The 24,511-nt window shown below is 45.9% G+C and overlaps 1 protein-coding gene across 1 annotated transcript; it reads right to left on the minus strand.

Moving 5' to 3' along the window:
* Window positions 1-581: 581 nt before the first annotated feature.
* Window positions 582-24,110, minus strand: FECH (ferrochelatase). The gene is made up of 11 exons (XM_088476527.1): window positions 23,941-24,110; window positions 20,055-20,166; window positions 18,358-18,477; window positions 16,813-16,961; window positions 13,511-13,645; window positions 12,034-12,140; window positions 11,808-11,906; window positions 5,036-5,143; window positions 2,688-2,852; window positions 1,333-1,392; window positions 582-915 (listed from the first exon to the last, which is right to left on the minus strand). The coding sequence occupies exons 1-11, from the start codon at window positions 24,008-24,010 to the stop codon at window positions 781-783; spliced, it is 1,260 nt and encodes a 419-aa protein (XP_088332653.1). The 5' UTR covers window positions 24,011-24,110; the 3' UTR covers window positions 582-780.
* Between the last annotated feature and the right edge of the window lie 401 nt (window positions 24,111-24,511).

The following is a 24,511-nucleotide window of genomic DNA, read 5'->3' on the forward strand; positions in this document are numbered from 1 at the left end:
GCAACCACAACATTATTCAGTTACACAATGAAAAAAAAATAAAGGAGATTTTATATATATATATTATATTTTTACACATATACGAGGTCTGTATAAAAACTTTGATGAATGGTCTGATATATCTATATGCAACGCTTGCAACAAGGTCGCTGATGCGCGCTGATACGCATGGACATGTCTTTGCCCGAGGCCGCCACCACACTGCCATTGCATTCATTTCAACAGAGTGTCCAGAGCTGTGTGCGTCCAACAGCAATGGAGCGACAAAGTTCTGCTTCAAATTGGGTAAATCAGCGACAGAGACGCACAAAACGTTTGAGAAAGTGTACGGGCAGGATGCGGGGAGTAGAAAATGTGTGTACGATTGGTTTGCACACTTTCACAGTGGCAAGGAATCGGTGGAAGACGAGCTCCATTGCTGTTTGACGCACACTGCTCGGGACACACTGTTGAAATGAATGCAATGGCAGGGCGGTGGTGGCTGCGGGCAAACCCCGACTGGGGACAGGTCCAGACATGTCCATGCATGCCAGCGAGCATGAGCGACCTTGTTGCAAGTATTGCATACAGATATATCAGACCATTCACCAAACTTTTTAGACAGATCTCGTATGTATGTATGTATGTATATAATTTTTAATAAAAAGAACAATGCATGAATTATGTAGATTGGAGATAAAAACAAAAAACTGTATAAAAGAAAAAACAAAACAAAACAAAACAAAAAAACAGCATTTGAAAATAACAGATCTTCTCCGTAGAGCTTCCGATACATCTCGCTCACAACTGCTGACTCGTAAAGAACGCTTTGGCCTCTCCACAGACAGGATTAACGCACATCGGGCACCGTAGAGTTAACTGTTTAGAACAGATCTCATTGGACTTCATATGGGACAGGACTAAGTCGGCAAGAGCCTGGAGAACGTAGAGAAGGGGGTGGGAGGAATAAAAAGGCTGAATTGAACAAAAGAAATCCAATAAAAACAACCAGACATTGTTGCACATGAAAAAGATATTGGCGACGACCAAACACAGCAAAACTAAGGCAACATTCTAACTTTTCCCTCATTGATTCCACCGTGCTGTTCTCCATTCCAAACACCGCTGGGAAGCGAATGTACAAAAAGGAAACCTTGTGACTCTGATACACCGGCTGCCTCTTCTAATTCTTCAAGGTGGATACAGCCTCCATGCAAATCTGTGTTTATCCTAGCTAGCCTTCTCCCCACTTAAAAAGAATGGATTTTTGCATTGTAGTAGCAGCAGCCAGAAGAACCGATAATCACCAGCCTGCAGTCAATAACATTAAACCTAGTTTAACAATACTTATACCTTGGAGAACAATGGATTTCCGTTAAGCGACTCAGATCTTCTGATGTTCTCAACACCGCACTGGAAGAGAAAGAGAGAGGAATGACTCTTCCAGCAATCGTTTCATATACCGCTGAGCACTTATTAAATGGATTATTTATTTACGTAAAATGTTACAACAATGCAAGCAAATGTATATCTAATTGTCAAACGCAATCAATGTCCCCGGCTGATTCTGGGGAGTTTACTTTCTATTCACAAAACAGAACTTGTCAGAAACTTCAGGAGGAGTGTGGGGGGGGGTGGGGGGGTGGGGGGGGGTGGGGGGGTGATGAAATCCGGCCTTGGTTCTACAGTCGTGCTATGCAATTAGGAGGTCTATTCATGAAAGCTTGAAGAGAGATAAAGTGCTAACCAATCAGCTCCTAACTTCCATTTTTCAAACACAGCCTGCAAACTGACAGTTAGGAGTAGAATGGTTGGTACTTTATCTCTCCAAATTTTACCCCTCTCCAAGCATTCATGAATAGCCCCTTCAGATGGACAGGGGCACTAGGTGACAACCAAATAGGAAAAATAGAGACCAATTTGCAGTAGAACATTCATACTGCGACACAAACAGGTCACTTCTGCCATGAGACATTGTTTCGGTAACGTTTCAAGGATTATTAATTCACCCTATTATTCCTGCCAGTTACAAAGCCGAAGAACCTCTATGGAGCTGCTGAAGACATCATTACACCTTCACAGAAATCAATGCGGCAGGTTCCAGCTATTGGAGGAGCTTTACCAGCGAGTATCTGTGGAGCTCTTGGACTAGAGCTTTTTAGAACGGATCTAGACATAGACGCCGGTCATTTATCCCACGCCGTGATAAAGCAGCCGGGAGGCCGGCTGTCGATATTAAGGCAGCCGGTTTCCCGACTGCATAGCTTTAGAACCACTCAGATTGCTATATAAAGGATGTGAACCCCTCTTTTACCCCATGGGTCCAGATCTGAAGCTCATGCAGATAGACAAAAGGTGCCGCATACAGAGATACAACACTGCTTGGTCATCCGTATAAAAGCAGTGCGATACATATCGGATATTTACTAGTAGAGGAGAGAACTCTGCCCCAGCACTTAAGATGCAAACTGGAGATCAGTAAATTAATGCAATTCATGAAATCAACAAGATTGACCTGCACTCAGCGTTAGAAGAGCACATCGCTGGGCCACTTAGCTAAACGGCAGATGTCTGATAATGCCCTGGAGCATCCTAGCCCCCTGCCCCCTAGCTCTGCTCTAAAGAGATGGGGGTGGGCCTTGGAGGGGCAACGGTAGTTCTGCCACTGCCGTGCACTACACACATTGCATCGGCTCAGCTGACGTTACCTCATTGGCAAGATGCTGGGCGTATTCTATATCCAACTCGTAGAGGGTCTCGATATGATCACTGGTGAAGGCAATGGGAACCAGCAGAATATTCTTCTTCCCTCTCTCGCAAAGACCTTTAATCGTTTCGTCAGTATGAGGACCCAACCATGGCATAGGTCCCACCTGAAATGAAGCAGCGAAAAAAGCTGTATGATGTCACAAGAGGCAAAGTGAGAACGGACTGGAGCAACACGGACCCCTGGCTGCGATAATGATGCTGCGTTGAGTAGATGTAGATAAAACTCATCCGGGATCAATCACGAATGCGGACAGAGCGCAGATGCCGTTTTGGAGACATCAAGCACCTATTCTTGTGTAAATGCTCCCGGTTTTATGGTAAGTGCACGGATTGCACGTCATGGTGGCAAACATCTCTACCATCTGATGGACGGGGCGGAGTGCGCTCATGATTATGTCCTGAGTCTGAGTTGGGAGCAAAGCATAAAGAGCAAGAAAGTTTGCACTTTGGTAAAACCATGATGCACTGCAGCTGGGGCAGATGTAAGATGTGCAGAGAGATTTAGGTGTGAGAGACAGGGGCGTATCTATAATGGATGCAGGTTGCGTGGGGCACACGGGCCCCGGTAGCCCACACCGCACACCCATTTATTCAATACTTACCTCTCCGGAGTCCCGCGTCGTCAGTAGCAGCACTATACAAAACGCTTGGAAAATGGCCACCTCCCATTTTCCCAGCGTTTGGCACTTGCGCAGTAGGGAAAACCGCCGGGAAAATGGCTGCAATGCCATTTCCCCGGTGACCGCCCCCGGCACGCCCACCAAAGGGGGCGTGCTGTCAATCAACATCGACAGCACGCCCCCTTTGATCAGACACAACGAGCGAAGGAAAGTCCTTCGCTCGTCGCGTCTGGCGCATGCGCACGACGGAGCTCCCGCCGTCGTGCGCATGCTCAGTGCACACCATCGACCCACTTGCGAGCGGACAGCCGCTTGCGAGTGGGTCTGAATCAGGCCCTAAATGCACTGTGAGCTCACATACTTCAAATTAAGGGTGGAGATGTATCAAAGTTTCAAAAGAGTGGTGAAGTTGCCCATAGCAACCAATCAGCTACTAGCTGTGCCATTTTATGGTGGATTTCTTGTTACTAGGAATACGCCCCATCACCATTTACCCTTCTTTGCTTCCCCAGTACTATTCGGTCATATGCACAGATAGTTTTCAGTTCATACAATTACACCAGTAGAATAGTAAAATCTGCAGAGGTAGAATGGAAGGGCGCCTGCTGGTCACATGCGGTATTGCAGGAGCATAGTCAAAACTGCTTATTTTGATGTGAATCCAGAGACATCCCTTACATTCAGAGGGCTTAATTTACTAAGCGGAGAATTCTAAACCCCAGCAGTTTGATGGCGGTTTTGCTATCCACAGATTTACTAAGGCCAAAACCGCTGCAAAACCGCCGTCAAAACTAAATTTTAGAATAGAATAAAACAGGGCTGTCATTTAGAAACCGCAGCCAAAACACCACAAAACCCCCCGGGGTTTAGAACCCGCCGCTTAGTAAATTTTGGCCAGAGTATCAATCTGTTAATACCTTCCATGTAATAGCAGCAAATGCAATGAATGAAACTTGCGGATAAGATTTTTCCAGCACATTATCAGGGGCAGAGGTTACATCATGGATCAAAAACCATTCTTTACTAGATGTATGTATGGCTGGTGAGTAATAATTAGTGTAGGGTCTTAGTGATAATTGCGATAAGCCACTCCGGATGAATAAGACCCTCTGTGAAAGTATTCAGCTTTGTAGATTAGAATCTCGTGACTCAAATGCAGGAAACCACAGGAGTAACGGTAATGTACAAAGAGCCTATTTTTCAGGGTATCCAGGTGGTGGCAAGTTCCACGGTTATAATGTCGACAGTCGGAACAGGGACACTGGGCCGATTCAGAAGTGGACGCATTGTTAATGTTGGACGCAGGGAAGCGATTTTTGGCCACTGCAAATGCGTCACAGCAGCACTGGTCACGTGCGGTGACTGATTAGACAGGTGGTTGCAGTGAGGATTTATTTGCAGCGTGAGTGACAGGTAGTGACCATTTGGGGGAGGTAACAGGGTTGTCTGCAAAAGTACAGTTTTCCAGGTGTTTCCTAGCCAGCCACTGTGAATTCGTTCGCAGTTGGACTGGCCCCGGCATCTTTTTATTGTGTTCCTATATGTTCCCAGTTGAAGTGTGTACTTTTAAACAGTCTTAATTAATACCTCCTTTATATTGCAAGTAACCATAATGAAGCAAAGTGGAGCTGCAGCTGACAGTCACTTGTGTCGGACGGGCCACGTACCTTGGATTGCCATACAAGTCTGTAAGGGTTTGAGAAATTCAGTTTCTCCATGACTTTCTGTACCGTGGCTCCGACTTCCTGTGGGTACGGATCTCCTCGGTTTACCACCTATAAAGACACAAATAAAAGTAACAGAGCGGTAGGAGGTGAAGTGACCCGTTCTCGCTGATAATAGGGTGGTTCTGCTTTCTGCCAGTGACCACAATGGCGTCCAACCCAAAGGAAATGACGGAGCAGGGGACACCACACTGTAAGTGGCTGCACAGAGAGGCCAGTCAACAATGGCTACTTTATTGTTGGAGGCAAATATTGCTTCTGTTTTACAGTAACACAGTGATGTCATCATCCCAAAGTGCAGTCACTTTCCCCACTGACAGTGATGTCATCATCCCAAAGCGCAGGCACTTTCCCAACTAACACAGTAATGTCACATCCCAAAGCGCAGTCACTTTCCCAACTAACACAGTAATGTCACATCCCAAAGCAAAATCACTTTCCCAACTAACACAGTAATGTCACATGCCAAAGCACAGTCACTTTCCCCACTAACACAGTAATGTCATCATCCCAAAGTGCAGTCACTTTCCCCACTAACACAGTAATGTCACATCCCAAAGCGCAGTCACTTTCCCAACTAACACAGTAATGTCACATCCCAAAGCAGTCACTTTCCCCACTAACACAGTAATGTCACATCCCAAAGCGCAGGCACTTTCCCCACTAACACAGTAATGTCACATCCCAAACCGCAGTCACTTTCCCCACTAACACAGTAATGTCACATCACAAACCACAGTCACTTTCCCCACTAACACAGTAATGTCACATCCCAAAGCGCAGTCAGTGGGGAAAGTGACTGTGGTTTGTGATGTGACATTACTGTGTTAGTGGGGAAAGTGACTGCGCTTTGGGATGTGACATTACTGTGTTAGTGGGGAAAGTGCCTGTGCTTTGGGATGTGACATTACTGTGTTAGTGGGGAAAGTGACTGTGGTTTGGGATGTGACATTACTGTGTTAGTGGGGAAAGTGACTACGCTTTGGGATGTGACATTACTGTGTTAGTGGGGAAAGTGATTTTGCTTTGGGATGTGACATTACAGTGTTAGTGGGGAAAGTGACTGTGATTTGGGATGTGACATTACAGTGTTAGTGGGGAAAGTGACTGTGGTTTGTGATGTGACATTACTGAGTTAGTGGGGAAAGTGACTGCGCTTTGGGATGTGACATTACTGTGTTACTTTCCCCACTAACACAGTAATGTCACATCCCAAAGCGCAGTCACTTTCCCCACTAACACAGTAATGTCACATCCCAAAGCGCAGTCACTTTCCCCACTAACACAGTAATGTCACATCCCAAAGCACAGGCACTTTCTCCACTAACACAGTAATGTCACATCCCAAAGCGCAGTCACTTTCCCCACTAACACAGTAATGTCACATCCCAAAGCACAGTCACTTTCCCCACTAACACAGTAATGTCACATCCCAAAGCGCAGTCACTTTCCCCACTAACACAGTAATGTCACATCCCAAAGCACAGTCACTTTCCCCACTAACACAGTAATGTCACATCCCAAAGCGCAGTCACTTTCCCCACTAACACAGTAATGTCACATCCCAAAGCACAGGCACTTTCCCCACTAACACAGTAATGTCACAAAGCGCAGTCACTTTCCCAACTAACACAGTAATGTCACATCCCAAAGCAGTCACTTTCCCCACTAACACAGTAATGTCACATCCCAAAGCGCAGGCACTTTCCCCACTAACACAGTAATGTCACATCCCAAACCGCAGTCACTTTCCCCACTAACACAGTAATGTCACATCACAAACCACAGTCACTTTCCCCACTAGCACAGTAATGTCACATCCCAAAGTGCAGGCACTTTCCCCACTAACACAGTAATGTCACATCCCAAAGCGCAGTCAGTGGGGAAAGTGACTGTGGTTTGTGATGTGACATTACTGTGTTAGTGGGGAAAGTGACTGCGCTTTGGGATGTGACATTACTGTGTTAGTGGGGAAAGTGCCTGTGCTTTGGGATGTGACATTACTGTGTTAGTGGGGAAAGTGACTGTGGTTTGGGATGTGACATTACTGTGTTAGTGGGGAAAGTGACTACGCTTTGGGATGTGACATTACTATGTTAGTGGGGAAAGTGACTGCGATTTGGGATGTGACATTACTGTGTTAGTGGGGAAAGTACCTGCACTTTGGGATGATGACATTACTGTGTTAGTGGGGAAAGTGACTGTGCTTTGGGAAGTGACAATACTGTTCGTGGGGAAAGTGACTGCGCTTTGGGATGATGACATTACAGTGTTAGTGGGGAAAGTGACTGTGATTTGGGATGTGACATTACAGCGTTAGTGGGGAAAGTGACTGTGGTTTGTGATGTGACATTACTGAGTTAGTGGGGAAAGTGACTGCGCTTTGGGATGTGACATTACTGTGTTACTTTCCCCACTAACACAGTAATGTCACATCCCAAATCGCAGTCACTTTCCCCACTAACACAGTAATGTCACATCCCAAAGCGCAGTCACTTTCCCCACTAACACAGTAATGTCACATCCAAAGGGAAAGGCACTTTCCCCACTAACACAGTAATGTCACATCCCAAAGCGCAGTCACTTTCCCCACTAACACAGTAATGTCACATCCCAAAGCACAGTCACTTTCCCCACTAACACAGTAATGTCACATCCCAAAGCGCAGTCACTTTCCCCACTAACACAGTAATATCATCATCCCAAAGCGCAGTCACTTTCCCCACTAACACAGTAATGTCACATCCCAAAACGCAGTCACTTTCCCCACTAACACAGTAATGTCACATCCCAAAGCGCAGTCACTTTCCCCACTAACACAGTAATGTCACATCCCAAAGCGCAGTCACTTTCCCCACTAACACAGTAATGTCACATCCCAAAGCACAGTCACTTTCCCCACTAACACAGTAATGTCACATCCCAAAGCAGTCACTTTCCCCACTAACACAGTAATGTCATCATCCCAAAGCACAGTCACTTTCCCCACTAACACAGTAATGTCACATCCCAAAGCGCAGTCACTTTCCCCACTAACACAGTAATGTCACATCCCAAAGCGCAGTCACTTTCCCCACTAACACAGTAATGTCACATCCCAAAGCGCAGTCACTTTCCCCACTAACACAGTAATGTCACATCCCAAAGCACAGTCACTTTCCCCACTAACACAGTAATGTCACATCCCAAAATGCAGGCACTTTCCCCACTAACACAATAATGTCATCATCCCAAACCACAGGCACTTTCCCCACTAACACAGTAATGTCACATCACAAAGCGCAGTCACTTTCCCCACTAACACAGTAATGTCACATCACAAAGCGCGGGTACTTGCTCCCCAGACCTCATATATTGTAAACGCATTTGTGCAGGGCCATCTTTACCTTCTGTTTCACGTCATTGAATTGAATTTGCTTGTAACATGATCCTTTTAATGTACATCACAGCTTAAAAGTTCAGCATATTAAATAATAATAAACCCAGAAATGTAAAAAATTTACCAACTCCTCCTCATACAGACATATGGCAGCCAAACTTCCAAAAACTGCAATTTACGGATTTTTACCGCAATACACATGACTCGTCTGCAGCCGATACTTATATCTGTTGCTGACCGCCGCCACAGCAGTCCCGATAGAATTTATGGAAAGCTATGTGTCGGTATGCAGCAAGCAAAACTATCCAAAGCTTTTGCACGATAGGCAACACCGTCTATAGAGGATGCTGCCTATAGAAGCCTATGGGTTTCTTTTTTACGAAGAAATCGCAACCCCCTGACTACTGTGCTTTCCAATGGATGCTCATGCCCAGAAAGACTCTCGGGTCCTAAACCCAGAACTCAGAATTTCATCAGGACAGCTCTATATCTATATTAATGAGCTGTGCCGGGAGGAGGGTTAAATGCCGGCATGCATGCGATAGGGGGCGGGATGCATCGCAGAGTGGGCCTGATTCTGCAAGGATTGTGATTGCAAAGCTGCACGCAGGCTATAGATATATGATGTATGCACGCAGGCTATAGATATATGATGTATGCACGCAGACTATAGATACAGTATATGACGTATGCACGCAGGCTATAGATATATGATGTATGCACACAGGCTATAGATATATGATGTATGCACGCAGACTATAGATACAGTATATGACGTATGCATGCAGGCTATAGATATATGATGTATGCACACAGGCTATAGATATATGATGTATGCACGCAGGCTATAGATATATGATGTATGCACGCAGACTATAGATACAGTATATGACGTATGCACGCAGGCTATAGATATATGATGTATGCACACAGGCTATAGATATATGATGTATGCACGCAGGCAGCTTTGCAATTGTGATCCTGGTAGATATGTTAATGCAGCAGGAGGCATCACGTCCCCAGTGCATTACTTATCCGAGCTGCGTTGTCCAACAAAGCATCGGATAATCTGCGTAACATTGTCCGGCTGCGGTGACCCGTGGGGTCCCGCAGCCAGCCGCCACAGTTTAGAGGAAGAGGCCAGGAAATCTCAGTCAGCCGACGGAGATTCTGGCTTCTTCCCTCCCCCGCAACGGTGGCGAAACGCCTCAGTTTCGGGAAACAGAGGGCATCGCCGCCCTCTCCCCGCACACAAACGGCAGCAGACTGTCAATCACTGACAGTCTCCGAGCGAGTTAGCAGGACTTATTCTGCACACTCGCAGAATGGTTCCTGCGCCGATTCCCAAACATCGGGAATCTGCGTTCAGCGGTGCACTAGCGTACAATGCTGAATCAGGCCCAGTATATGCAATACTTGATACATCCCGTCCATAGACAAAGAGCACAGAATGAAACTATAAAGCAATTTAGTAACAGCAGCGGGAAGGCATGCGCACGCCAATACATTCTAGTGATCTGAAGAAATCCCACTTCAGTTTGATTAGACAAACACTAGGATCTCGCCGCTATTGTAAACATATAGAGGCAATTTATTTTAAAAGGTCCACAGATAACATTTTAGAAGTTACATATTTAAAATACAGTCTAAACCAGTACAATAAACAAAAACTCCACATTTGCCTTGTGACAGGTTCAAATAAAAATACAAAAATAAATATGTGACACAGCCACAAGGTGGCGATAGGATTACTTCATATATAAAACCTAAAAGTTTATGGTTAGCTGCTCATGTTTAGTTTCTAAGGGACCCATTTATTAGGGCGTTATATTAGCGCCCATGATCGCATTGCAGGATGTGATCATACTGCCCGGATCCGATGTAACAAAAAGCACCCGCAGGCACAGGCAGGGCCGTAGAGAGGCAGCCCGGGCCCCATTATGGGGGAGCGTGAGCTAATCGCTGTGAGCCCCTCAGCCCTGTGCAGATCCAGGGGAAGGGGGGCGCGATCAGTGTGATTGTTCTCCCCACAGGCAGAGGAGACTCAGCGGCAGTGAGCAGTCTTGCTGATCTCCCAATGCAGCCCAGCACACAGCAGCGTGTGCTAGCCTGCTGACAGGTAAGAAGGAAGGGGGTTGACGTCGGACCCAGGCCCCTTCAACAAGCCCGGGCAATTAGTAAACAACCCCCACCCCTCTCTCTCAGCGCCCCTGGGGAGCCCATCCATGCGATGTGCTGGGAGTTTCAAGCTGTTGTCTTTTAAAATGTACGTAAGTATATTATATGGGATGCTGTCAGAATGCTGACCGCTGGGATTCCGACGGTCACAATTCCAACGCCGGAATCCCGAAGGCAAGTACTGGGGTTAGGGTAAGGGGTTAGGGTTAGGCAATAAGGGGAGTGTTACAGGGACGTGCAGTCAGGGTAGGCAGAGCCTCCCCCATCATAATCCAGATTTTTGATATAAAGACGATTAGAATAATACAAAGAAGGTATTTAGAACTTATAAACATCTTGCGTATTGTAATAATTTTTTAGTTAAAACTGGGCAAAATCTGCAGAGCTCACAAAAATTGCAGGGAGAGACGAGAGGTGAGGCAACAAGAGCTCAGCCTCCCCTCTCAGATATTGCTTGCAGAGCTGGGGGCGGGGCCACACCACTGACAGTAATACTGCACAGACAGCCAAAAGAAGCATGCCTCATAGATAACCCTTTTGATTATTTTTTCAGTGACTATGTGGGAAGCCAAGACACTTGGGTAATATATATATATATATACACACACACACACACTTTGGGCCTGATGCAAATATGGACGCAATGCCAATTTTAATGCAGATCGAGCGATTGTTGGCTAATGCGCATGTGCGAACGCCGCACACACAGCGGTTGCATTGCGAATATGCATGCACAGTGCACCCACTCTCAAAATGAGTGACAGGCAGTCAGCGTTTGGGGGAGAGGGGCGGGGGGGGGGTGGCTAGGGAAACGCAGGCGTCTGACCGTTTAAAAGCCATTCCATGGGCATGCATCTCTTTAGCAGCACGAGAAATCTCTGCGTGTCAGGAGAGCTGCAGTGTTTGCGCCCTGTGACCTATCGCATATGAAACATGGCTGCCTGCTGTGCGTCGATGTTACCGATGTTTACGCTGCTGCACGTTGTCGTACGGATGAGAAGGCAGCAGCGGGCGCCCCTATGCTGGGATGTGCTTTGGGAGGCGTAAGCAACTGCGATCCGTGAGAGCGTGCAGCTGCGTTTGCATTACCGTCCGTCTCTGAATTAGGCCCTTTCTGCCTAGTCCTAGTAAACAGTGCCAGTAAATGTTACTACTTACCGCCATGGGCAGGGAATGTGCAGAGAACAGGATGACAACATCGCCCCTCTTCTCTTCCGGAAACATATTCAGTTCTTTCTGGATGTGGTCGGCAAAACACTGAAATCCAACAAAATCGCCAGGTATAAAATTAATATATCAACTGAGCGGATTGCTGGGTGATCAGATACCAATAACAGGAGCCAATAAGATAAATAGCGGGAACTGCGATCAGGGTCCTTATTACCTGGACAAGGAGAGGGTGCGTCGGCCATCGGTCAATAACGCTCCACTTCATATTGGATTTAACGCCTTTGGATTTATAGTATCGGTAAATCGCGTTCAAGCTGCTTCCTGACCAGAGACAGACAGGAGCGTTCATTTAGGAATGAGGACAGCAAAGACACAGCCTACAGTGAGGCATGAAAACAGGGACAAACTTTTTTTATTTTAATGCTGCCACTTCCACACAGTAGCCCCCTGCTGGGGGTCCCACCTCTGAATACCAGGATGATCTGATACACTAGCTGTAAACAGAATACAGTACAAAGAATCCACTGACCAATTGTAAGACATCTTCCCTTCTTAAGCCTAGACTCCCTCACCCCCGCCCCTCTATTGCACTAAGGGCCTCATTCACTACAGATCGCTATAGCGATGGCGGCTGCGATTACGCACACAGGTCTGCCGCAAAAATATGCTAATGAATGTAATCGCAAAGCCGTCGCACAGCCAGCATAGAGACGCCCACTACCGCTATTTCACATCCGTAATACCTTGCAGTCCTGAGTATACATCGGTAACATCGGCCCCTCATGCACAATTACAACAGATCTGACCTTACTCAGAAATTGCTAACCTCGTCGCACGCAGTGAGTACACAAGCTGCGTATGCTGTCGCAGTGGCCAATTTTTGCACGCCCAAGTAACAGCGTTCAAACGGACAGGCACACCTGCGTTTATAGGAAAATATCCCCCATCACCACCCCAAAACACTGCCGCCCCATCCCTCAGTCTGCGATGGCTTTGTATCTGCGTAGTTGATCGCAATGCGAACTCACGCAATGTGATGCCTACGCATGCGCAGTACGCACCATCGGCCGATTTGCGTGCGCAGTCACGATCCGTAATAAATCAGGCCCTAAGACCATAGTTTAACAGCAGACGTCCCAGCAGGTTGCAAGCAATGGGATCCCGTTGAACAGAGGAAATGGCCAACAAGACCCATTTGGTCAAAGGTTCGATTTCAATCTGGGCCACATTGCTGTGGAGTTTGTATGTTCTCCCCATGTTTGCATGTGTGTACAAGTGGTAGGAAACAGAGTGTAAGCTTGGCAGGGACAGGCACCGATATGAATGATTAAATAATCTTTATAAAGTTCTGCCTAATATGTGTGCACTATATAATTATTAATTTTTTATTTATTTATTCATTTATTTTTTAAATAAATGAGGGTTTACTATAGCCAGACACCATTCCTACACTTCCTCCGGGTGTAACAACGAACAATAGTTAATTATTTCAGTCTTAAATTGGAGATGTATCAAATCTTGGAGAGAGATAAAGTTGCCCAAATCAACCAATCAGCTGCTAGCCATCATTTATCTATCCCAGGCTATAAAATGACAGTTAGAAGCTGATTGGTTGCTATGGGCTCCACTTTCTCTCTCTCTCTCTAAGGTGCGATATATCTCCCCCCATAGACTTCGCGTCCAGTACTCACCGGTGGTAGAACAGCTATACTGAGGGTACTGCGTGAAGGCGATGGCTCTCTCTACGCCGTCTCTTTCCATTTCATCGATTGCCGCCTCTGTAAGCGGATGGACGTACCGGAAACCGATGTAATATTTATGAGGCGCTGTTGGAAGATGGGATGGGTTATGTAAATCATCTTTTAAAAAAACTGCTCCATAGAAGTATTAGAATAAAATAAAAAACACAAAAAGTTTTTGCTGGAGAACGTCTTTAATGGCAAATGGATTATAGTTTTACTATAAAAAGATATAAACTATTGGTACGGTTATTGATTTTAGAGGCAATGGCAATACTGATCATACAGGACAGCAGAACGCACATTTACCAGCTACTGCGATTTATATAAAGCAAGTAACGGGCTAGAGAGGGCCTTTAATGATGTACAGTGACCTATGCAGCCAAAACAAACTTGTGATCGGAACACATACAGACCTAGATCAAACCACGGGCAGTAACGGATACTCACAATGTCCTGTATCAGCCGAGATAGAAGGAACTACGGGACTATTTCAGGTTACACAGTCCCTGGTCTCTTATCTAATCTTCACAGTGGTATCTGCAGCGGTTCCTCCCTATTACTGCACACAACCCTCCCTAACCTACGGTATCTCACCCGGCAGCTTCTCGTACTGGTGACAGTCAGAGGGGGGGAAACGGTTTCTACTGACTACAGACAGTTACTTCTGTGCTAAGAGTCCTGTAATTGTGCACAAAATTACAAACTAATCAAAATAATACACAAGTTTTACTATGCACCAACGTTACAGCAGACTGTATGCAGACGTGGGGGAACCCATCCTGCATTCTGGACTTAGGGCCCGATTCATTACCGATCGCAACTGCGATTACGCACACGATCGGATGATTGTTGCGTGTACGAACACACCACTGCGATCGCAATGACGACGCAGACCCATCGCAGAGTGATTGACAGGAAGTACCGATTGAGGGTGGTGACAGAAAAGGGGGGGGGGTCGGCGAAACGCAGGCGGTTTGAACGCAGGGGCGTGCATATATTAGCCACTGCAATGCCCTACACACTCGATGTTACCGATGGTTTTGCAGACTTGCTAAGTATTACGGATGTGTGTAAGGTGGGCCTCCTTATGTTAGGCTGCATATGGCATTGCGATTGCAATCATTAGCATATCTTCGCAGTCAGACTGCGTGCTTAATAGCTATTGCGATCCTTACTGAGGGCGGGATGTACTAACACTGTGCGATCAGTACCGCAAAGGTAGCTCTTCCAATAAGAGCTGTCCTTTGCGATCAGCGCTGCGCCCTGGACTTCCGGGTTTATGACCCGGGAGTCCACCTGCGCATGCGCAGAGTGACGCGGCGGCCGCGGGGCATGCTGGGAGGGATCCGATTGGATGCCTCATACCAGCGCGATGCAGTAGAAGCCCATAGGCTTCTATAGGGTAACACCAGCAAAAAGCTCCACGTCGGAGCCCTGGCAGCCACCCAATAGTACATATGGAAAACGGGGGTTTTATCGCATTTTCCATTTATTACATCCCGACCTGAATCAGGCCCTTCGTTTCTCTGGGGCACAGCTCTTAGCGTCCCGTTTTTGAAGCCGGGATCTGGCATGTAAGTTGCGGCATACAGGAGTCATGTATAGGAAGTACAGTGTAGATGGCAGGACAACGCTCAGGTGGAATCTCTGCATTTGCCATTCAGCACATAGGAGTATATTTACCAAATTATAGTCAATAACAATTAAAAAACAAAAAAAACAAAACAAACATTAATGTGTTTTGGGGGGTAAATCACACATTTACTAACACACAATTTTTTATTTATTTATTTTCTAAGTATTAGTAAATATGCCCCAGAAACACAACTTGTAAATCGATCAAAATCAATTCAAATAGACCCTTAGTAAATATACCCCTTAGGGTGGGTACACATTAGGATGATATCTGCACGATTTGTCATTTCCAGGCAATTTGCAACAACAAATCATTCAGCGTGTATGCACAATTGCTCGCTCCCGCGGGTCGTACACGATACCTTTGGATTGGCCGTACTGCAAGGCCGATCAGAAGTTATCCTGTATGAGGAGGTGCAGTTTCATGAAGGACGGAACGAGATTTCGTTCCGTCATTCATTAAATTGCACAGTGGGTACAGGAAATCACGGATGGTCCTGGACGAAGGGAATTCCCCATCGTTCTGATGTGCACCAACCCCTTAGTGTTATTCTATGTTGTATCCTGTGCAGAAGGAGCCTGGGATGGCTAGGATAAAAAATAAACACTTACACATCGGGTTCTAGGCGCTATTTAAAATTACTGAAATGGAAACTCTTTAATATAAACCAAAAATAAAGTTATTTTTTTAATGAAAATTGTATTTAATATTCAAATATATATATATATATATATATATATATATATATATATATATATATATATATATATATATATATATATATATATATATATATATATATAGACATATATATATATATATATATCATTTTTTTCCCCAACATTTATTTTGGAACCGAATTGAGAGCTACTTATTGTAAACAGAAAGTGAAGTCATGAAACCAAAATACTTGTTCGGCTTACAGGAAGTTTCCACGTTCAGATAACTTTAGGGCGCGATGCGCTAGTAGTATGGCTTCCTCCAGGGCCGTAACTAGGGTAGAGTGACCAGTGCCATGGCACAGGGCACCGCAGGGCAGGGGGCGCTGTTTGGGCCTGTCAATTTTCCCGTTTATCGCCATTCTCACTTGGAGCTTCCTCTTCTTTTATCCCCAGCATCTCCTGGCTGCCCAAGGAGTACCCCTATCTCTTCCCTGGCCCTTCCCCATGAGGCCATGGCCCTTTTTCAGATGCACGAACTTATATCCCAATTTAAACATGAGAGGGGGGGGGGGGGGGCGCGCCAATGCGCTTTTGCACAGGGCACCAAAAAGTTTAGTTATGGCTCTGGCACCTTTCTCCTTTGTATAGATTAATGTTTCTATTGGTGAAAACCACATACTCTAATCAAAGGGCAACTATGTACTATGGGCCTCATTTACAGCATAGCAGTGCAAGGAGGAGGGGGGGTTACGCCTCCCCTGTACTCGCGAGTCCCTACAGATCATTTGTACCAGATCCCCACCTTCTGTGCCCCTGGGTGTGTACTCCTTGTATCTATATGGTTTGTCAAGGTAAAAATGTTCTCCCAATGACAATTTGTGCAATAATCCATAGCACCACGTAATGAAAATATATGAAGGAAGCAGTGTACAGAATAGATCTACACATTGTACCTGTGGCCGGGGAGAGTTCATCCAGAGCTTTCACCATGCCTTCACCTTGCTGGGCTGTCCACTTCTTTATGGGGGATCCTCCCCCAATTTTCCTGTATTGTTCTTGAATTTTTGGGGTGCGACGTTTGGCAATAAAAGGCCCAAGTTTACTATGGGTAAAACAAATATTTAATTATACACAAAACAGTCATTGTATTTCCAAATAGGTGACAAATATATAACAAAACGTTACAATGTGCATATTTGTGGCTTACAGTACAATACACGTGCATTTCTACAGGATGCGGCCATCAGGTCGGCAGTGACATGGTCACCGTCGGCAGCAGTATGCCGGCTCCACGTTGCCGACAAGGTTAAAATGCTACTTAGAGCATCTTTACAGTGTCGCCAGTAGAACTTGAAAACTGCCGCTAAAGCGATCTTGCTGAAGTCGCTGCCCTCTGATAAACTCAACCGATTACCTTTGGCCCGAGAGATCCCAGTGTCAGGGAAAGAGCATTATGGAAGAGGCAATAAACAGTTCTTGGTAGTAAATGAGTCTAAATAGCCCTTATTCCTGTTTATTCAGCCAGAAGCGTAGGGAGAAAGCACAAGAGATAATATATTCTGTCATCCGGGGTATCCAGTCAACATTCAGAAGGTCCACATGGTCATTAGGGAATCGGTATTTAATGCCGGCAGCTGAATAGCCGCCGGATGAAATACCGACAGCGGAACCCCGACGGACCCAATTCCCGACTGGGGCAGGTAAGTAACCTAACCCTCCACTCTCCACCCTAACCCTCCCCTCTCCACCCTAACCCTCCCTTAGTTTTGCCTAATCCTAACCTCCCCCCAGTTAGTGCCTAAACCTAACCCTCCCCGTACCAAAAACCTAACCCTCCCAGGGGGGTGCCTAACCCTAACCCACCCCTAGAGGTGCCTAACCCTAACCACCCCTTTCCCTATCCTAACCCTCCTGGGAGTCCCTAAACCTAACACCCTCCCCCGCAGCTAGACGCCAAGTTGCCCGGCTTACCTTCGTTCGGTATGTCCGGTATCAGTATTTTGTAGTGGGGCTAATGATAGGCGTAGGGATTTTGACACCTATCTTTAGTCTCCTGTCGAGCGGTTAGTGATGGGATATCGGCAGGCGGAATAGCGCCCGCCGGTATCCTGACTGCATCCCTGTCATTAGGTTGTCCACCATATGTAGACATGTATTTAGGTCAACCTGGTTAAATGGTCGACACATTCAATATATGAACACAAAAATGTTGACATATGGTTTTCTTGATGATTTTTTAGGGTGAGGTTCAGAGTTAGGGTTAGGCTAATATATCCAAAAGACCAGATGGTACTTCCAGCGATCGTCATATTAGGCAAGTTATGTCCTGGCATGACAGTGGCAAGTCGTCGTGGCATTAAGTGTATGCCAGTCGCTTTCTCAACCCCCAGATTGGAAGTGGGGATAATAGGTGCGTCCTAATATGGATTCAAACCTTACAGATGACATTTCCCGTAAAAAAACCGTAGGAACGCCCGCAAATTATCAGCACTTTATACCTTTGTGCCGGAAGAGTCATGAGATCTTTGTCCAAAAATAGCCGGAGGAGAAAATCGTGGACGTCATCTACAGTCTCAGGACCCCCCATGTTCAGCATAAGGATCCCAGTTTTGGGTTTCCTGGATAAGAGGAAGGGTCCAGCATTTAGAGGACGTTACAAGCATTGTGCAAATAATCAACTCGGACACGTATGTAATCACTTACTGCGCAGTTATGCTTCTGTAAAAGAAACATACTGTGTTTTGATTATATTCTGAATACGGCGTGTAGCATACAGTATTTTCCCTTATGACCTATGTACAGTATGAACGAATGCATAGTGACTTTTCTGTTTTCATGGTGTAGTAATTAAATGTGCCCATACATCTGCGACGGATTGTCACGATGAAGCAACGGAATCGGTAAAATCCAACTTGTTGGATTTCTGTGATCCTGCGATGCCGGGTTGCAGCATCGCGGCAATCCGTCGCTGATGTATAAGGCCCTTTACCAAGTAGCACTTTTTTTTTATCACCAGCTGTTGTCAGCTCCAAACTCTGGGAGTTACTGCCCTGTGATTTGAAAAACATAAAAAAAAAAAACCTTCATTTTAGGCTAAACCAGACGGCAAACCTTTAGTTTTATCACTTACATTACCTACCAACTTCACCTACCCAGCAATTCTCTGGGGAAGGGGCACAAATAAACTATTTTGGTCCCCGCACCAAGGGACGCCTGGTCCAATTTGAAAAAGCACTGGACCCCTGCTGGTACCTTTATCTGTTGGGTACAAAGAGTAAAATTTTAAAATATAGTGGCTGATCTTGTAGTCAGTATGCACTGCTGCATACTTGCAGTGGTAGCGCCACAAAAGCGGCCACTACTTGTTGGAACCCTTAAATTAAATATAAAAAAGTGCCCCAACAGGAACATAAAAAATACATGATGCCCTCATTAGCAATATCATTCACTGTAGAGACCCCTTAAGAGGTTAAATTAAATGCAGCGCCCCCTTGTAAACATAAACAATAATTGCTGAATTTATAATTAAAATGTTTCCCTAATATTTACTTACCTGCAATCTTCAGGTTTTATTGATCCCATGTAATCCATATGTCAAATCGAATAAATAAAAACAGAATTGAAACAACAAACCACACACGAGCTCTCACTGCTCAGCCAGTCATGGATAAGAGGCAGCTCCTGATTAGCTGCCCGGCTAGTAAGTACAGGAGGCGGGCTCATTGGAGATTAACTCATTTTCCGCCGGGAGGAGCTCACATGTGGTTTGTTGTTCAAATAGGGTTTTACTTTATTCCACATATGGTTTACATATGAGTAAGTACCGAAGACTGCAGGTAAGTATTTATTAAGAAACAGCTTTAATTAGAAATTATGAGGGCCCTTTGGGTTTTATTTTTTAATGACGGCAGCAAGAATAGTTGATATATTTATACCAGAGAGGGCATTACAATGAATGCTATAATTAATAGAGGCACTATGTATTATTTATGTCACTTCTGGGGGAATGTTATTTATTTATTTTTTTAACATGGGGGCCAACCCTTACAGGTCATTGGTACCAGGGGCGCCCCAATTCATCACTCCAGGCATCCCAATATTGTAGGTGTCCCTGATAACATTATGGCAGGGGATGCCGAGCTCCTCCTGGTACAGACAGGCTCCCCGCCCATGATACATGCGTGTAGATAAGTACCTCTTATCAGGGTGGGCACGAGCTTTCACTTCACTGCGCGGAGTTGCGGCACTTGCCGCAGTCGAGTGCCGACAAAGCTTCATGGAAGACGCCGCTGTCTCAGTCTTCAGAGCTGCACAAATAAAACTCATTATCATCAAAGGATAAATCAGAGAATGTCTTATGTATTCCATGTGTAGGGCACTAAAAGAACGGAGCCCATTATTACAGGTTTGTTCCAGTCTTATAATGTTTTTCCCTATTAGCAATTATTTGTAATCCTTGCTGGAAATGCCTTCTATATACAGCCTTATATTATATATATGCCTTCTATATACACTGTATACGGGACATAAAATGGGGATTATGAACAAATCAGTGCAACCGCCCACTGTGCCCCATAGACCAGTAAGGGTGCCACAATTTACCCAAATAAAGGTGAAATGATATAAAAAAAATTAAGTGACTTAGATGATGTCGGGACTCCATAACATAATATATACAACAGTGGAAAATATATATTTTTTTTTAAATCTGTGAATATATACCAGTTCCATACAATTTATTCTAAGCCCACAACTTGCTGCCCTCCTGAGAACGTATTATAGGAAAATAAAACATATATAGGGGGAGAATCAGAAACTAGTGTGCGAATACATCACGCATAATCCCATTAAAATATATTCACAGATTGTTCTGGTTTACCCCATTTTAAAAATATGGCCTAGTAGTGGAATCACAGCAAAAACTAATTCACTTAACTTTTTATTGTACATAGCCCTTTCCTGTCCTTCCGCTAAATCACCTTGTAGATGTTATCAGATATGATCAGGGGAAATCAAACCTTTAAAATAGATTTTTCGCGTGTGAACTATTTTACATTTGCACTAGTTAAAAACTGCCTGCCTCCTCGGGGACTGCCTGCCTCCTCGGGGACTGCCTGCCTCCTCGGGGCTATTTAAGAAGCGGTGAATTTGGTTCCATGAAAAAAAAAAAGTGTACAAAAAAAAAAAAATCACCACCAGTGGTCCAAGAAATCAGACTGTAAAGGCCCCCATACACATGTGAGGTGACAGGGGATCCGTCGTCCCACATATCGGGCGGTCCGCACACACGGTGCGGTCGGGTGGCCGACCTCCCTATATGCCGGGCTCCCTCACCTGCATAGCAATCCACTGGATCGCACATCGCATCCCCTGATTGATTGGTCCTACAGAAAGATCAGGGGGTGTGATGTATGACCCCACGGGAGCGTGCTCGGCCCGACATCAGGGCCATACACTGTGCGATATAGCAGGCAAATTGCACCAATCAGTCGGATCGCCTGCTTTATCGCCCCGTGTATGGGGGCCTTTAGATCAGTTTCCAATACAGACAAAGGGAAAACGTCAAAAAAGGAAAAATGAGGAGAGGCCAGAGCAATGATGGGCAGCAGCTCCGCAAGTGGACCCTGCGTAGGTGCGAGCAGAAATGAGCGTTAACTGCTGCCTCAGAGCTGCTCGCGGTTGATCACAGTTTTGTAATTTAATAGTTCTGGGCACTAAACCCACTACAACAGACTGGGCTACACAAGGGTAACTGAGTCTGCCCCGATGAGAAAAGTGCGCCCGGTGGGGTGTATTGGGTTGCCCAAATACAAAAAAAAATTATTACTAAATACATTTTTTTTTTTTAAAGTACATTTACAAGCAAAATAAATATATTGAAACAAAATTAAATAATATTATTATTAAAACCACAACACACACCTCTTGGAAGTTGTACTGCATCTTATGCTGGGCATACACAGCCAGATAAAATGTCTGTCAGACCAACAGACACTTTATCTGGCCGGCTGCCAGCCGCAGATGTCGCCAGCATACACTGTGAGGGAAATCTCACAGTGTATCAGCCCGACATCCGCGCTCCGCCCCCGGGGGAGGAGACATTTCCCTGTTCCTTCCTTAGGAAGGAACACAGCAAATGTCTGTCTGTCGGCCGCGCTGGGCATACACTGCCCGATGCGGCCGACAGTTACCGGGTAAATATCGCATCGGACGGGCATGCTGGACAATCCTGCATGCCCGACCAAGCAATATTTAGCCCTGGGTCGCCCGCACACACGCTACAATTATCGGGGCGATCCGCCGATATCAGGCGGATCGCCCCGATAATTGTAGCGTGTATGGCCAGCATTACAATTATACATGCCTACTCTTTCAAAATGTCCGGGAGACTTATGAATTGCTGGAAGCCTCTGGGGCTCCTGAGAAAGCAGGCTACCCTCTTGTGAAGTGGGCGGCGTAGAGCCAAGGTGACTGGGCAGGGGATTCGCATCCCTAAGCAGTGCCTAATGATCATGTGAATGACCACCCCCGCGCTGCAAGATGATGCGAGTGGTGTCACTGAGCAGCAGGGGGCGGAGCCAGTAAGATGCAGATCGCACCACCAATTCTCCACAAATACGGCTCTGAAAAGCTCTGCGGAATATGTGTGCACCATATAAATAACTGGTAACAAATAAATAACAATGGCTAAGTTATGATCTATTTACTATGTAACCAATCTCCACATCTTCTAGGGTCCCAGATGCCTCCTCCCTCCCCCTCCCAGCAGATGTTTTGCACACCTGTCTATACTCGACTTCTCCCCGGCAGGATATCACTGGGGGTGGGGTGCCGTTGCCCTGGGAATCTCGTGTCCTGGGTTTCCGCTGCTCAATGCCACAGTTTGGAGCCATTGAGAGGTGGGGCACCACTACATATTTTAAAGACCCTTTAAAGACCCTTGACTGCCCACTACTGGGGAACTGGGTGGGAAGCGGGAGGCTGGACTACGCTCCTGGGAGAGCTCCCCGATATACTGCAGTCTCCCAGACATTCCGGGGACAGTAGGCAAATATGATCCATTGTAACATGGAACAATTTTCTTCATGTAATTTCAACCAAACTAAAGTTTCTTTATTTTAGAGGAGTTCATTTTATTCAACAGGCGTTAACCGCCGAATGCTACCAGATGTACTGCGAACACCCGCCCATATCTCTAGTCACACATGTGCAAAATACAAACAGTCAGCGGCACCCAGAACAAGATAAGTGACAGTGAGCAGCTGGCCACACAATGGCATTTTATTCCCCAACTAAATAAGAATATAATTAAACAGCATTAGGCAAATAAGCCCTAAACCAGTCTGGATGTAGTAGGCTCCTTTCTACCTTTACAGGCACCAGGCTGCAGCTGACAGTCACATGATGTGACCATTATGTAAGGTCTCTGTGTGCACATTGTGTAACAGGCAGCACCTCTCTCCTATACCCAGCTATCCATACACAGGGTGGCAGCTGGTAATGCCACCACCCTGAGGATAGGGTAAAGGGCATAGCATACCCGTTACACAAGACAACAGCAGCAGCAGAGTGGTGACAAGTGCCAGACAGCGCCCCCTGCAGGCTCTATCAGTACTCAGAAGATCACATGTGCTGTTACAGTAACACAGTTTACTACTTTACACAGCTACACTCTGCAGCCTGACGTGATCCCACCTGTCCCCTACAAAGATTGTAGCAATATGCAAATATGGAGGTTTGCAGGGGAGAAGATGACATCATTCTGCAAATGACTGACGTGTGCATGCAGGGTAGGGGTATGATAAAATATATGCAGCAGGGGAATGATCATATATATGCAGCAGGGGTATGATCATATATACATGCAGCTGGGTGCAGGATTTGCAGGTTCCCAGAGCTGCTGATGAGGGGTGAGATTGATTATCAGCTCTCAGGGTCAGGGAGAGAGGATGCGGAGTGTATACAGGCAGCACGCACATAAGGACACATCTTGGCCCCAGCCCACCCACTCATCACATGCCTGCCCCCTCCTCACAGAGTAAACACGCCCGGTGTGACCAGGAAGCAGACAATCCACTTACTGTGACCCAGCAGCAGCAGCCGGTGTGCAGATCTCAGGGCAGCCATGTTGGGGAGATGCAGCAGCTGCATTCCCTTAGTCCCTGAGCCTGGGTATAGTGTAACACACAAGCCCAGCACACACACCCATCTGTGGGAAGGTCACATACATATATGTACATGGTGGGCTGGCTGAGAGCTGGGAGCCTCCCACTCAGGACACATCCACCCCACTCACTGGCTGCTTCCTCTGACACTGGCTGCTACTGAGGCTTAGTACAGAAAAGTTACATGTTGTGTTTGTTGGGGATCAGTGGTTTCCCACCACCAGGATACCCTCTGGCAGCCCATTTGCGTTATATGTACCCTCAGTATTTGCAAAGCAGCACACTTCTAACGAATGTAATTACATGTTTTGGTGCAGCTATATATTAAGGCAATAGATGTGCTGGAAGTTTTTATTTTAGTCCTTTATGCATGGGCAGAGTTTTGTACCTAGCTCCACCAAATTTGGCATGGTGATATAGTTTGACCAGGATTAGGTCTTTGGCTATGTTTGAAGTTCGTCAGGGCCATGGAGGTCTACATAGTGCC

The sequence above is a fragment of the Taudactylus pleione genome, unplaced genomic scaffold (assembly GCF_031769625.1).
Source record: "Taudactylus pleione unplaced genomic scaffold, aTauple2 ptg000189l, whole genome shotgun sequence".
NCBI classification, from domain to species: Eukaryota; Metazoa; Chordata; class Amphibia; order Anura; family Myobatrachidae; genus Taudactylus; species Taudactylus pleione.

Excerpts from the sequence above, each read along its gene's own strand:
- FECH (XM_088476527.1), bottom strand. The coding sequence starts at position 24,010 with ATGCAGCTGCTGCATCTCCCCAACATGGCTGCCCTGAGATCTGCACAC. Across the intron at positions 20,167-23,940 it reads GCTGCTGCTGCTGGGTCACA|CTCTGAAGACTGAGACAGCG; the intron begins GTAAGTGGATTG and ends TTATTTGTGCAG. Across the intron at positions 18,478-20,054 it reads CGTGCCCACCCTGATAAGAG|GAAACCCAAAACTGGGATCC; the intron begins GTACTTATCTAC and ends CCTCTTATCCAG.